This window comes from Microtus pennsylvanicus, chromosome 14 (assembly GCF_037038515.1).
Source record: "Microtus pennsylvanicus isolate mMicPen1 chromosome 14, mMicPen1.hap1, whole genome shotgun sequence".
Taxonomy (NCBI): Eukaryota; Metazoa; Chordata; class Mammalia; order Rodentia; family Cricetidae; genus Microtus; species Microtus pennsylvanicus.
Genome location: NC_134592.1, coordinates 3,326,439 through 3,338,549, shown reverse-complemented (window position 1 = coordinate 3,338,549; position 12,111 = coordinate 3,326,439). Strand labels below are relative to the sequence as shown.

The 12,111-nt window shown below is 40.3% G+C and overlaps 1 protein-coding gene across 5 annotated transcripts in view; it reads left to right on the top strand.

Moving 5' to 3' along the window:
• The window catches only part of Ncapg2 (non-SMC condensin II complex subunit G2), a 564,457-nt gene that overhangs the window by 16,815 nt on the left and 535,531 nt on the right, over positions 1-12,111 (top strand). For all 5 annotated transcript variants that reach the window (XR_012907705.1, XM_075948072.1, XM_075948071.1 and 2 more), the window contains 8 exons: positions 393-485; positions 1,550-1,675; positions 2,296-2,475; positions 4,469-4,621; positions 6,260-6,482; positions 6,697-6,800; positions 9,905-10,078; positions 11,901-11,971. Coding sequence is in view for 4 of the 5 variants with exons in the window: in XM_075948072.1 (XP_075804187.1) it covers positions 393-485; positions 1,550-1,675; positions 2,296-2,475; positions 4,469-4,621; positions 6,260-6,482; positions 6,697-6,800; positions 9,905-10,078; positions 11,901-11,971 (1,124 nt within the window). In the remaining variant the exon portion in view is untranslated. The remainder of the gene's footprint in view (positions 1-392; positions 486-1,549; positions 1,676-2,295; positions 2,476-4,468; positions 4,622-6,259; positions 6,483-6,696; positions 6,801-9,904; positions 10,079-11,900; positions 11,972-12,111) is intronic.

The window sequence follows — 12,111 nt, the reverse complement described above, 5'->3', positions numbered from 1 at the left end:
ATCACTGGATGGTAGACATTAGAACCTAGATGGTATTACAATTCAGGGCCGTTGATTATTACTTTGGCCATGATTTTCTACTTGTAATTTGTCTTGTCTCTGTTGTAGGTCTTGCCAGAGAATATTGCAAGTGTCACAATGGTGGGATGGGCAGAATAACCTTTCCTTCTTTTTTTGGAGATTTTTGTTTATTTTGAAGTAGACTCTTGTAGCTCAGGCTGATGACTTCAAACTCACCATTCTCTCTCAGCCACCTGAGGGTACAGCACTGCAGCTGACTGCTGAGGGTACAGCACCGCAGCTGACTGCTGAGGGTACAGCACTGCAGCTGACTCAAATGCTTTATAAAGAACTCCATAGCTTCTGCTTTGTCTCTCATTCTTTCCCTTTAGGTGCTGAATTACTTTCACCAACAGAAAGTCCGTCAGGGAGTAGAAGAGATGCTGTATAGGTTATATAAGCCCATCCTGTGGAGAGGACTGAAGGTAATGTGTAGTGTTTCCCAGTGTGACATGTGCTTCAAATTGAGCCTGTGCTAATTCAGAAACCTACCAAGGCAGTGGAAATAAGACAGGAGAAGGTGCTTTATGGCAGTGCAGAATGAAACTTCTTGTTTTTGTACTGTGTTGCCCATCTTAGCCACCTGGGCTCAAGTGATACTCCTGCCTCAGCCCCATGTAGATGTGTATCACCATTCCTGGCTCTCAGTTTTTAACCTTTATGAAGAGCATTTCTTTGGTCCACTTAACTACAAAGGTGGATCAGGTCAGTACTGAGTAAATGGGTGCCTGGGGTGTGCACAGACATCAGTGAGTCTGGCTAGAGTAGCAGCTGTGCCACCTGCCGTATGTTCTCATGCCTGAGATGAGGGCAGCAGCAAAGACATTCTGTGAGTGTTTTCATGAGCACCTCGTTCTACACAAACAGAAGTCTGGTGCGACTAGAAGGCAGTAACCGTCTCTTAAGGATACCGGCACTCTTCTATTTTTTTTTCTTTTACTTAGGCTGAAAATTGCAAAGTTTAATCAATGCAACGAGAAGCTGATCTTTAATATCTGTTGGCATTGAACTGAGAGCTTGGCTTAATTTAAGGATGACTTTGCAAAGTTTGGCCATTTACTTTAGTGATGCCAAGAGTAGAGCCCAGGGCTCCATACATACTAAGTGTGTACTTTTCCACTAAGTTGTACCCACAGCCTAGTTTTCCAATTTAAAGGTTAAAATTATCTGGACACACACACACACACACACACACACACACACACACACACACACACACACATTTATATATTGGTCACAATGTATCTATTTATAGGTGGTAGGGCGCTTATGTGGAGACTAAGCCTGCAGGAGTCACTTCTCTATACTATGTGTTCCTAGGATTGAACTTAGGCTGTCAAATTCAGGGGCACATGTCCTTGTCCTCTGAGCCATCTTACCAGCCCCCCTAAACTTTCTTTAATTTGGAAATGAATCTCTACTGAAATTATGCAAGTATTAATTTGGGAGCACTGAACTCTCAACTTCTAAAAATACTCCTATTTTATAGGCCAGAAATTCTGAAGTTCGATCAAATGCTGCCTTGTTGTTTGTTGAAGCGTTTCCTGTTAGAGATCCAAACTTCATTGCCACTGAAATGGACAGTGAAATTCAGAAGCAGTTTGAAGAACTATATGTACGTATTGCTGTGGTGTACAGTCATTGCTAACCTGTATGCCTTGTAGCTAACCTGTAACTTGCCAGTAGGGCCAGTCTATGGAGGAATACCCATTTTGCCTATGTCCCAAGAAGCACAGATCCACAGATCCCTTCATTCTTTTTAGTCACTCTTGAAACATTACATAATGTGTCCTTATGTGGTGTTCAGGATTATGGTCATGCGTGCCTTGTTCCCAGTAGTCTTTCAGTTGACTCTACCTCTCCAACGTGGTAGCTTTGTGACTTTGGGCAGGTCATTGATCTTTTCATTGTCTTCATCTGTGGCACCATATGGAACATGTGCAGATATAATTTCACGTCTTTAGTTAGTCGGTAAACAATGTAGTATAACAGATACTCATGTAACCCTTTTATGGGAAGCATGGATTGATGCTGTGTTGCTTTATGTACAGGACTAAATGGTTGCAGATTAGGCATCCTGGAGCTAGTCTCCTTGAGGGGACCTAGGGACATAGATTGAATGACCTTTCTGCAACCTTAAGTTGTCTGTTACTAAGTTTTAAATTCCCAGAGTGCTAATATGTAACAAGAACAATAATTTAAGAGTTGTAACCTTTTTCTCTCTTCTACTTCTAGAGCCTTTTAGAAGATCCTTATCCTAGGGTCCGTTCCACAGGCATCCTTGGTGTTTGTAAAATAACGTGTAAATACTGGGAAATGATGCCTCCTACCATTCTTGTTGACCTCTTGAAGAAAGTCACAGGGGAGCTGGCATTTGATACGAGCTCAGCTGATGTCCGTTGTTCTGTTTTTAAGGTAGGATTTTTAAAGGTGTACATGTAACATTTTATTGTAGAATACTTTTGTAGAACTACAGGGATTTTTAGGAAAACAGAGAAGGGGGAAATGATAGAAAATCACATATTGTGCTCCTCAGTAGGTAGGTAAAATGTTACTGATTGTAATTTATTGGTTGTAATTTCCTTCCTTCCTTCCTTCCTTCCTTCCTTCCTTCCTTCCTTCCTTCCTTCCTTCCTTCCTTTCTTTCTCTTTTTGGTTTTTCGAGACAATGTTTCTCTGTTGCAGTTCTGGCTATCCTTGTACTAACTTAAACTCACAGAGGTCTGTTTGTCTCTGCCTCCTGATTGCTGGGATTAAAAGCATGTGCCACCATTGCCCAGCTGTGGTAGAATTTCTAGACCAAAACTTTAACTTTTTTTGGTAAAATTTTATTTGTTTTTAAAATACTATTTTTAAAAATACTGTTTTTAAAAAACTATTAATGTGTATGGGTGCTTTGGCTGAGTGTACCTGGTGTTCATAGTTCCAGAAGAGAGTGTTGGATTGGATTCCATAGAATAGAGTTACAGATGGTTGTGAGCTTTCATGTAGATGCTGGGAATCAAACTTATGTCCTCTGTTAGAGTAACCAGATGCAGTGGATTCTTTTGGAGTTGGTCCCCCCCCCTTTTTCTTTTCTTTTTTTTTTCCAATTTAACTTTTTATTGATTCTTTGTGGATTTCATATTATGCATCCCACTCTTCTCCCCATCCCTTCCCATCTGCTCTCTACCCTTGTAAATTCTCCCTCCACCTCCCAGATAAAACAAGATAAAATTTAAAAGAAAAGCGGAAAGAAAAATCTTATGGGAGCTCTAGTGTAGCACAGTGAGTCCCACAGTCCTTTAGTCCATATTTTGTTACTGTAAGTGTTCATTGCATTGAGTCATTGATCTTGTTTGAGGTCTCTGGTTTTTGCTACATCAGCAGTACTGGCCCTCACTGGGGCTCCTCTTGATTATTTTGTTGTTGTTCCGTGTCATGGAGATCCTGTAACTTTGGGTCTGCAGAGCCAGTCCCTTCATGGGTTCCAGCAGATTATAGATGGGGTGGTCGATGGGATGGGCCAATTATAGCTCTGGTTCTGGGTCTGAGTTTGTCAGTCTGCCAGCTCTTCTTCATCTCAACACCAGGGTGAGCTCTCTAGTACTGCCCCTCCTAATTCACCCTGTGCAGTAAGCAGCACGGGACAGGACTGATTCTCCTGCTCTCTTGTTGGCTAGCTCACACCTACCCTGCCAGAGCCAGCTCTACTGTGTTGCCTAGTGCTGTAGCTGGTGAGAGGCAGGGCTAGCTCTCTTGCTCTCCCACTTAACACAGACCTCAAAGGGCACAGGGGCTTTTCTCCCTTGCCCACACCACCATATGGTAGATAAGGGCAGGGCTTGGTCTCTTACACTCATGTTCTCAGGGACAGCTCACCCATGCCCTGGAGCTGGTCTTGAAGGTAGTTGTGAGCCATCTACCATGGGTGCTGGAAACTGAACTTGAGTTCTTTGCAGTTTCAGTTTAGGACTTTAATTGCTGAGTCATCTCTTCAGTCTCCAAATTAAGCTTTTAAAATCCGTATTTAAAGTATTTGCTAGCCAAGTGTTTAGCCAAGATCTATAATAGCAGAAATATTCAGGAGAGTGAGGCAGGAGGCTTCTGAGTTTGGAGTCTGCTTGAGTTGCCTAGAGACCTGTTTGAAAGAAGAGAAGTGTTTTCTATATAAAATGTCTTCTTTCAATAGTACTAGTGTTTGGGTTGGCATAGTTTACAGGCATGATAGAAGTCCTCATTGCCTCTGTGGAATGTCTTGCTGAGCCATCTCAGCCAGTCCCAAAGCATGCCTTTGATGTGGAACTTTCATGAAGGTGGTGTTTTCTGGCAGGAATAGGACTCACCATCATCTTAGATGTCTCCTGCTTAAAGATGTTTTATTGGTGTGTTCTGATTTTGAAATGCTTTTCTCTCTATCTCTCTGTAGTGTTTGCCAATTATTTTGGATAACAAGCTGAGCCACCCATTATTAGAACAGCTTTTGCCACCACTCAGGTATAGTCTCCATGATAATTCAGAGAAAGTGAGGGTGGCTTTTGTGGATTTGTTGCTGAAAATCAAAGCCGTGAGAGCTGCAAAGGTAAATAGGACATTCTTAGAGAAAACTGAAGTACAAAAAGCACATTGTGATTGATCATTCAGCAGAAAGACTGATTGAAATCTGAGAACCTTTACAGTTATGTTTTAATCAGTCTGAAAACCAGTGTATTTGCTACATTGTCATGAAACTTGATTTTGTGTTTCTCATAGAAGGTTCTAGAAATACCAATGCATGTTTCTTCTTTGAAAGATACTAATATAAGCAATCACCTTTACATATTTTTAAAATACTATTTCTTGTGTGGTGGGGCATGTGTGCACAGTGTACTTGTGAAGGTCAGAAGAGAACTTGTGGGAGTTGTTTCTTTCCACCATATGGGTCTCAGGGATTGAACTCAGGTTGTCAGGCTTGGTGACACTTTAAAGGATTGAAATATTTGATGTATTAATACATATTTAGCACTTGGTAAGAAATTATATATTACTTATGAAGAACTTATGTATTGCCTGCAAAGGTTAGCTGAAATCTCTGTTTGTTTTTCTTTTTTTAAACCAAGGAATTGCTTGTACATGGTACAAGGACAAAAAAGTTGTCCTCTTCCCAGCTCCAGTTCAGTTTTGTTTCCTTGATACTGGGGATTGAACTCAGAGCCTCATGAACACCGGTTGGTGCTTTACCACTGAGATAAAAGAATTTCAAGGTCAAAAGGCCTTCAAGACTAGCTTGAAAAATGATAACACTTAGTGCCTGACTGTCCTTGGAAATATCTGTTGGTAGGAGTAGTGTCACCCACATGCCCACCAGTGTGCTATTTGAAGTGACAACTTGTGCCTTGCACTGTGTGTAGCTTGTCTGGACTTGGCCTTTGGCCAAGAAGTGTGTGTGTGTGTGTGTGTGTGTGTGTGTGTGTGTGTGTGTGTGTGTGTGTGTGTTGGTAAGGACAGAATGGGCCCTATGGAGGAGCTGCCCAGGTGTTAGAAGCCTGTGTTAGAGTTAGGGTTGTAGCTTAGTTTGTTGAACACCTATGTAGCATTTGCAAAGGTGGTTTTTGCCTTTAATTAAGGTTAATGCCTAACACTTAGAGTGTGAAGACAAGATGATCAGCCTTTAAGGTAATCTCCAACTACAAAATCCTGGGGCTGGCCAGGATGCTTGAGACCCTGACTGAAAACAAAAAACAAACTACCAAAAACCAAAACAAACCAATATTAATTCTGTCTCTTGTAGAGTTTATGATTTTGGGAACTCCAGAGTTGGGCAAGGGGATTGCTCACGGTAGAAAGAGCAGTCCAGCATTCCTAGCGTGTTGAGGAAGGATGCTCTGAGCCTCTTAAGAGAGATGAGTAGGGTGCCTATTTCAAAACTATTAACAGATTAAAAACAATTGGATCTACAAATGTAGAAACGATCAGCTTGGTTAACCAGAGCTATTATTCGTGCATCAGCTCTGAGTTGACCTTTCCGTGGCCTCATGTCATACCTTACGTGTTACATTTCTTTCAAATGCAGCTTGCTACTTTTGTTCACAGAAAAGTCAGGTTCTGATACAGCTACTTGAAATGATTTTTCTTGATATAAAAATTAGTTCTTAGTTATTTTCTGGAAACTTCAGCAGTTTTCCAGGTTATAGGAACCACTGATTATTTCCTTTTATATGTCTCTACTTTAACCCTCTAGTTTTGGAAAATATGCCCCATGGAGGACATTTTGGTTCGCTTGGAAATGGATTCTCGGCCTGTGTCTCGGCGCCTGGTGAGCCTCATCTTCAACTCTTTTCTGCCCGTGAACCAGCCGGAGGAGGTGTGGTGTGAGCGCTGTGTCACACTGATCCAGATGAATCGCGCAGCTGCCAGGAAGTTCTATCAGTATGCCCACGAGCACACCGCCAGCACCAACATAGGTCTGAATCTCTGCTTCCCCGTGTCCTGTCCTGCCTCTCCTCCGGCATAGTGCATGTTACAGATACTCAGTGTTTGTCACTTGAGTAAGCTTCGTGATCTCTTGGTGATTTTCCTGAAAGTAATTTGCTTTACTGTTTGAGATTATACTTTTTTAATTAGAAAGTTCATTTTATAGAAGATACATGTATTTGTTGATTATCTTAACCCCTTTAGCAAAGCTCATCCATGTCATCCGTCACTGCTTGAATGCCTGTATCCAGAGGACGCTACAAGAGTGCCCGGAGGCCCATAAGGAGTGCGAGAAGGAGAACGCCAGCGTGAGTGGCTCTCTTACTCTACAGTAAAGACAAGCAGACTTTGTCTTGTTTCATTTCTGTACCAATGGATAGGATGCTGTTATTTCCCATTTGTTCCCGTAAAGATACTTAAGTACAGTTTTTGAGGAGTCATAATTACATTTTTTAAAGAATTGTATTGTATCTTTTGTACTTTTAGAGTCTGGAGATATATATATATATATATATATATATATATATATATATATATATATATATATATATTTATTTTTATTTTTCGAGACAGGGTTTCTCTGTAGCTTTTGGTTCCTGTCCTGGAACTAGCTCTTGTAGACCAGGCTGGCCTCGAACTCACAGAGATCCGCCTGCCTCTGCCTCCCAAGTGCTGGGATTAAAGGCGTGCGCCACCACCGCCCGGCTGGAGAGATATTTTTAAAAAAGAATATTCTTACTGATAGCAACCTTGTTCCATATCTCTTTACTCTGAGCATCTCAGTGTTTGATTCCTTGGGTGTAATAGAGTTGAGCTAGATTCTGGACATGGAGCTGGTGTCTGTTAAAGTCACTGATAGGAGCCTCTAGAAACATTTGGGGATGAACTTCTGGATGAAAATTTTTTTTTTGTAGAATTGTCTTTAATTAGCTCTTCTTTCTTTAAAACTGAAAGTTTTAAAGAAATAATAAATAGCCAGTTCAGTCTTAAATACACTTACTGCTTACAAGCAGTATTTTAAGCTTATATATGGGCACTTAGTATTTGAATATCTAAAGTCAAATTTGAAGGATTTTTCTTTTTTTTTTCTTTTTTTCTTTTTTTTGTAGTGCCCAAATCTGTCCTGTAGAAGAAAATCACAAAGCCAATTTTGCTTTGCTTACTACATGGCCAGGTCAACCCTGTGACCTGGGTAGGCAATTATGTTCAGACTGCCTCTTCTGTGGGACGGCTTCTCTGCCAGCACCATGCTATCTCAATGTTTCCCCATTGCACCTTGACAGGCAGCTAGCCCCACTCTAGAGTAGGTGTCCTTTTCTCTTGGTCCCTCGTTTGACCAGTCTGGTGTGAACTTGGTCAGTAGAATCAACAGGAAAGTAGACGTGCAGTGCAGGGGGAATAGTACATAGAACATTGATTTCACATTCATACCCTGGCTAACCATTGCCTTCTCATACACTCCCTTCATTGTAGGTAGTGTGTGTGACTTAGGGAGACTTAGCCGGGCCACCGTGTAGATTTTATGCTCTAATCAGTAGGTGATCAGCCTGGCACACGAGGTGTTTGTAATTGACAGAAGTGGGCAAACATCCTGCTGCGGGCCACTATACCCTTGTAACTGGGATTGAAAATGACTTTGTAAAACTGAACATGAGTTTGGTAATGTACTAGCTGAGCATTTCCTTAACTTTGTGGCTAGATACTACTGAGAAATCTTGCAGTATCTTTTAGGTCAAGTTTTGAATCATTAGAAATAACAATGATTTCTGTTGTACTTGGTGTACAAAATACCCAGTTTGTTATATGAGTTCTATTTCTAGGTTGATAGGGGTTCAGAATACACAGCCTTGTAACATTGTAACCCATGTTAGAAAAAATAATATGGCTTAGAATACAAATGTAGCTAAAATGTTTTGATTTTGATATAGTCTCACTGTGTGGCCCTGGAAGTTCCAATGTGGCTTTGAACTGGTGACAGTCCTTTGTATGCCTCCTGAGTTCTGGGATTATAAGCACACACTGTCATGCCTAAGTTTTTTCATAGTTCAAGGCACCATACACTTGGGTGGCAGAAGATGGATCTCTGTGAGTTCAAGACAAGCTTGGTCTGCATAGTGAGTTCCAGGGCAGCCAGGACTATGTAGAGACTCTCTCTCTCTCTCTCTCTCTCTCTCTCTCTCTCTCTCTCTCTCTCTCTCTCTCTCTCTCTCACACACACACACACACACACACACACACACACCTACCTTATGGCCATTTAGTAATAGTCTCTGCTAAAGTTTTGTAACTATTACTTAAGAGTTTAGTATTGTTAAAGTATTTTAGCCTAGCCCGCTAAAATAAAATAAGGAACCATTACTTAAGAGCCTATTACATTATTCAAGTGTTATTCTCAAAGGGTTTCATAAATTTTAATGAGACTGTTGTGCTAAAATATTGAGCTTCTGTTTTCTCTTTAAATAAATGTACTAGTATTTCTTAGGCTGGTAGTACGCAGTGATCATGTGCTGTAATGCTCAGTGTAAATGTGCTCCAAAAAGTTCCTCTTCTGTTCAGAGTTAGAGCACAGAAACGGTAAGGCTAACCCCACAATGACAGCTTTGTCAGTTTGTCACATTATTCTGGTAGCATCCAGACCACTAACAGGGTGCTTTATCAAACTGATTGACCTTATCATGTTTCAAAGCATTTAGTGCATGCTGACATAACTAACTGTGTTTGCTTCTGTGATTCTTATTAATCAAAATCAGTTTTGTTCCCACGTTTGAATGGTGAAATCTCAGTGTTAGGAAGTTACTTCATTCATCATGTGTCTGTGTCTCCATGGTCAGTGGCTGGTGTGCAAGTCACCAGGTCTGGAGACGGGGATTTGGGTATGCATGTCTGGTTTGCACTGAGCATTCTGGTATGGGGTCGTTGTGTATTACTGGTACAATAGGAAAATATAGACAGGTTTGTTTTTCAGTAAGTCATGGAAACCTATGATTTTAAGGGTTGTTGACATCTTTCAGTTGTATCTTACTGGCCTCAGAAAAGAAGTGTTAACAGCAGTGTCTCAGCAGTGTTGGGGCAGGCCAGTGTTGTATAGCCATGCTCGGCAATTACTTTATAGTGTAATAAAGACTGCTAGTTTTTGATTTTAGAAAAACATTTTAGTTCATACAGATTGTTTCACTAAAGAATATTGAGTTAATTTAGAATTGATTTCTTGGGTGGAATTTGGAAAAAAAGCTACTTTCCTGATACAGATACGTTCAAAAGTGGTGAAGAAAGTTTTACTGTATGGAGGTTGACATTATCATTTTTATATTGTTTTGTGTCTGCAATTCTAAGATGTGCTTTTGAAGATCGTACATTTGTCTTTTAACACCTGTTATTGGATTCTTTTACAGTAACATTATTTGTGTCTTAGGTACTAGATAAAACATTGTCAGTGAGTGATACTGCGTCCATGGCAGGTTTACTAGAAGTCATTGTGATCCTCTGGAAGAGCATCCATAGAAGTCTGGAAAATAATAAAGAGGCCAAAGTTTATACCATTAACAAGTTTGCATCTGTGCTTCCAGAGTACCTGAAGGTGTTCAAGGTAAGTCTGGGCCATTCTTGTAAGTGAGGTGCTTTGTGTTGGCATCAGTTTCATCTTTAGTGGAAATTCTGTCTTGTGTGCATGGCAGGAAGGGTGTGGTGGCCCTTACTTTTCTTTCTGAGCCTACAGATTTAGAAGGCACTTTGATTTCTAAATACCTGTGATTGGAATTTTCTTTGGGCTTCCAACCAGCTGCCAAATAAAGACATGGAGACTTATTATTAGTTATGTATGCTCAGCCTTAGCTTAGGCTTATCCACTAGCTCTTTTAACTTAATTTAACCTGTTATTATTCATCAAAGTTTTGCCTCAGGGCTTTTTACCTTTCTTCTATTCTGTATGTCCGACTCTCTGCTTCCTCCATATCTGACTCTCTGGCATCTCTTTCTCTTTCTTCCTTAAACCTGAATTCCTTCTCCTACTTAGTCTCTCCCACTGGAAGTCCTGGCTATGCCTCATCCCTGGATATTGACTAGATATCCAGATATCCCATGCCTGGAACTAAGGTTTTCATTTAATAACCCATGTTTTCTAGGAGTAGTATTAGTTACTCATGCAGAGTACCCCTATTCAATTACCATTAAAAAGAAACATTTTTAATTAGCTTACAAAATAGTAAGTTTCTGTAAGGCTTTGGTTTAGTTAACCATCCCCTTATTTTCTCTTCTCCCTCCTCCTCCTATTCCCATTCACATTAAACCTTTCCACCCTTGATATTCTCCCTGTTTGCTTTGTAAATTGTACACAAAAATATATTTTTAGTTGGCAGATAAAATTTTTATACTTTTTAATGTGATGTTTTAGAGTATGTGTGACTTGTGGAATGGTTAAATTGAGCTCAGTGTATTACCTACATATTTATCATGTGTTGTACTCTGTTTAGGATTTTCAAGAATATTTCATTACTAGTAGTCTTGCCAACATGTTTACTTAGATACTGGAAGTTAGGGGTCAAAGTGGCCATAAAAATTGAATGCAGGTGAATAATACATCTCACTTTAATTTTGTTCCTTTTCTCTACTCATGTTTATTTTCAGAAACTCATCAATATGGCTAGTTCACAAGTCTGCTTGCCTTGGGGATCTTGTCTCTACTTTCTGAGCTCTGGAATTAAAATAAAGATAGGCTGCCACACCCATGAGAATTTATGTGGGTTCTGGGAATCATTGCTCTAGGCTTCAAACTGAATGGCAAGGACTTTAACGACTGAGCCATCTCCCCATCCTTGATGTGGTGGTCTTGATGGATTCTGAGTAATTAAAGTCTGCTCAGCTTACTTTATCGTTGCAATAATAGGACTAATTAAGCTGCAGTTTATTGCACTTAGTGCACTTCATGCTTCCCCTCGCCCATTGTCTTGTGATTTGGTTCATTCAGTCTTTAATAGCACTGTGCATTTTAGGAGGAGGAAACTGACCGAATTCAGGCACTTTGCTCCATATTTTACCACCTTTTAGGTATAGATCTGATTAGCCTGTGATTTATTTTGTAGTTCCAAACATGTGCTTTCCCTCCAATAACAATGTTTGGGTCGTCTTATATAATATTATCTGAATAGCTTTGTCCTCTTAAGAGCTATATTCAGGACAAGTAATTAGTTTTTTCCTTTTATCTGAATTGATTTGGAAGTAAACAGTTTCATGACTGAACTTGTTGCAGTTAGTGTTTGCTTCATAGTGAAGGTGGTGTAGAAATGTCAGGAGGCTTGATTTAGGTCATCTCATCCTCAAACCTGAGGCACAACTTTAGTGGAAATAGATTATTAGGAAAATTTTTCCATTGTCAAATCCTGTTGGCTATATGTTTCTTTTTGTGTTTCTAGGATGAGCGCTGCAAGATCCCCTTGTTTATGCTAATGTCATTCTTGCCAGCCTCTGCTGTCCCTGTGTTCAGGTATTTTACCACAGCACAAGAACATCTGCCCTGTGCTCTCCCTTCCTGCCTTCCCCTCTGTGTGGAGAGATTGCCAGGAGAAGTTGTTAAAGAGATACTGTGACTCAACTATGACTGCATCTGTTATCTGGGCATTATTC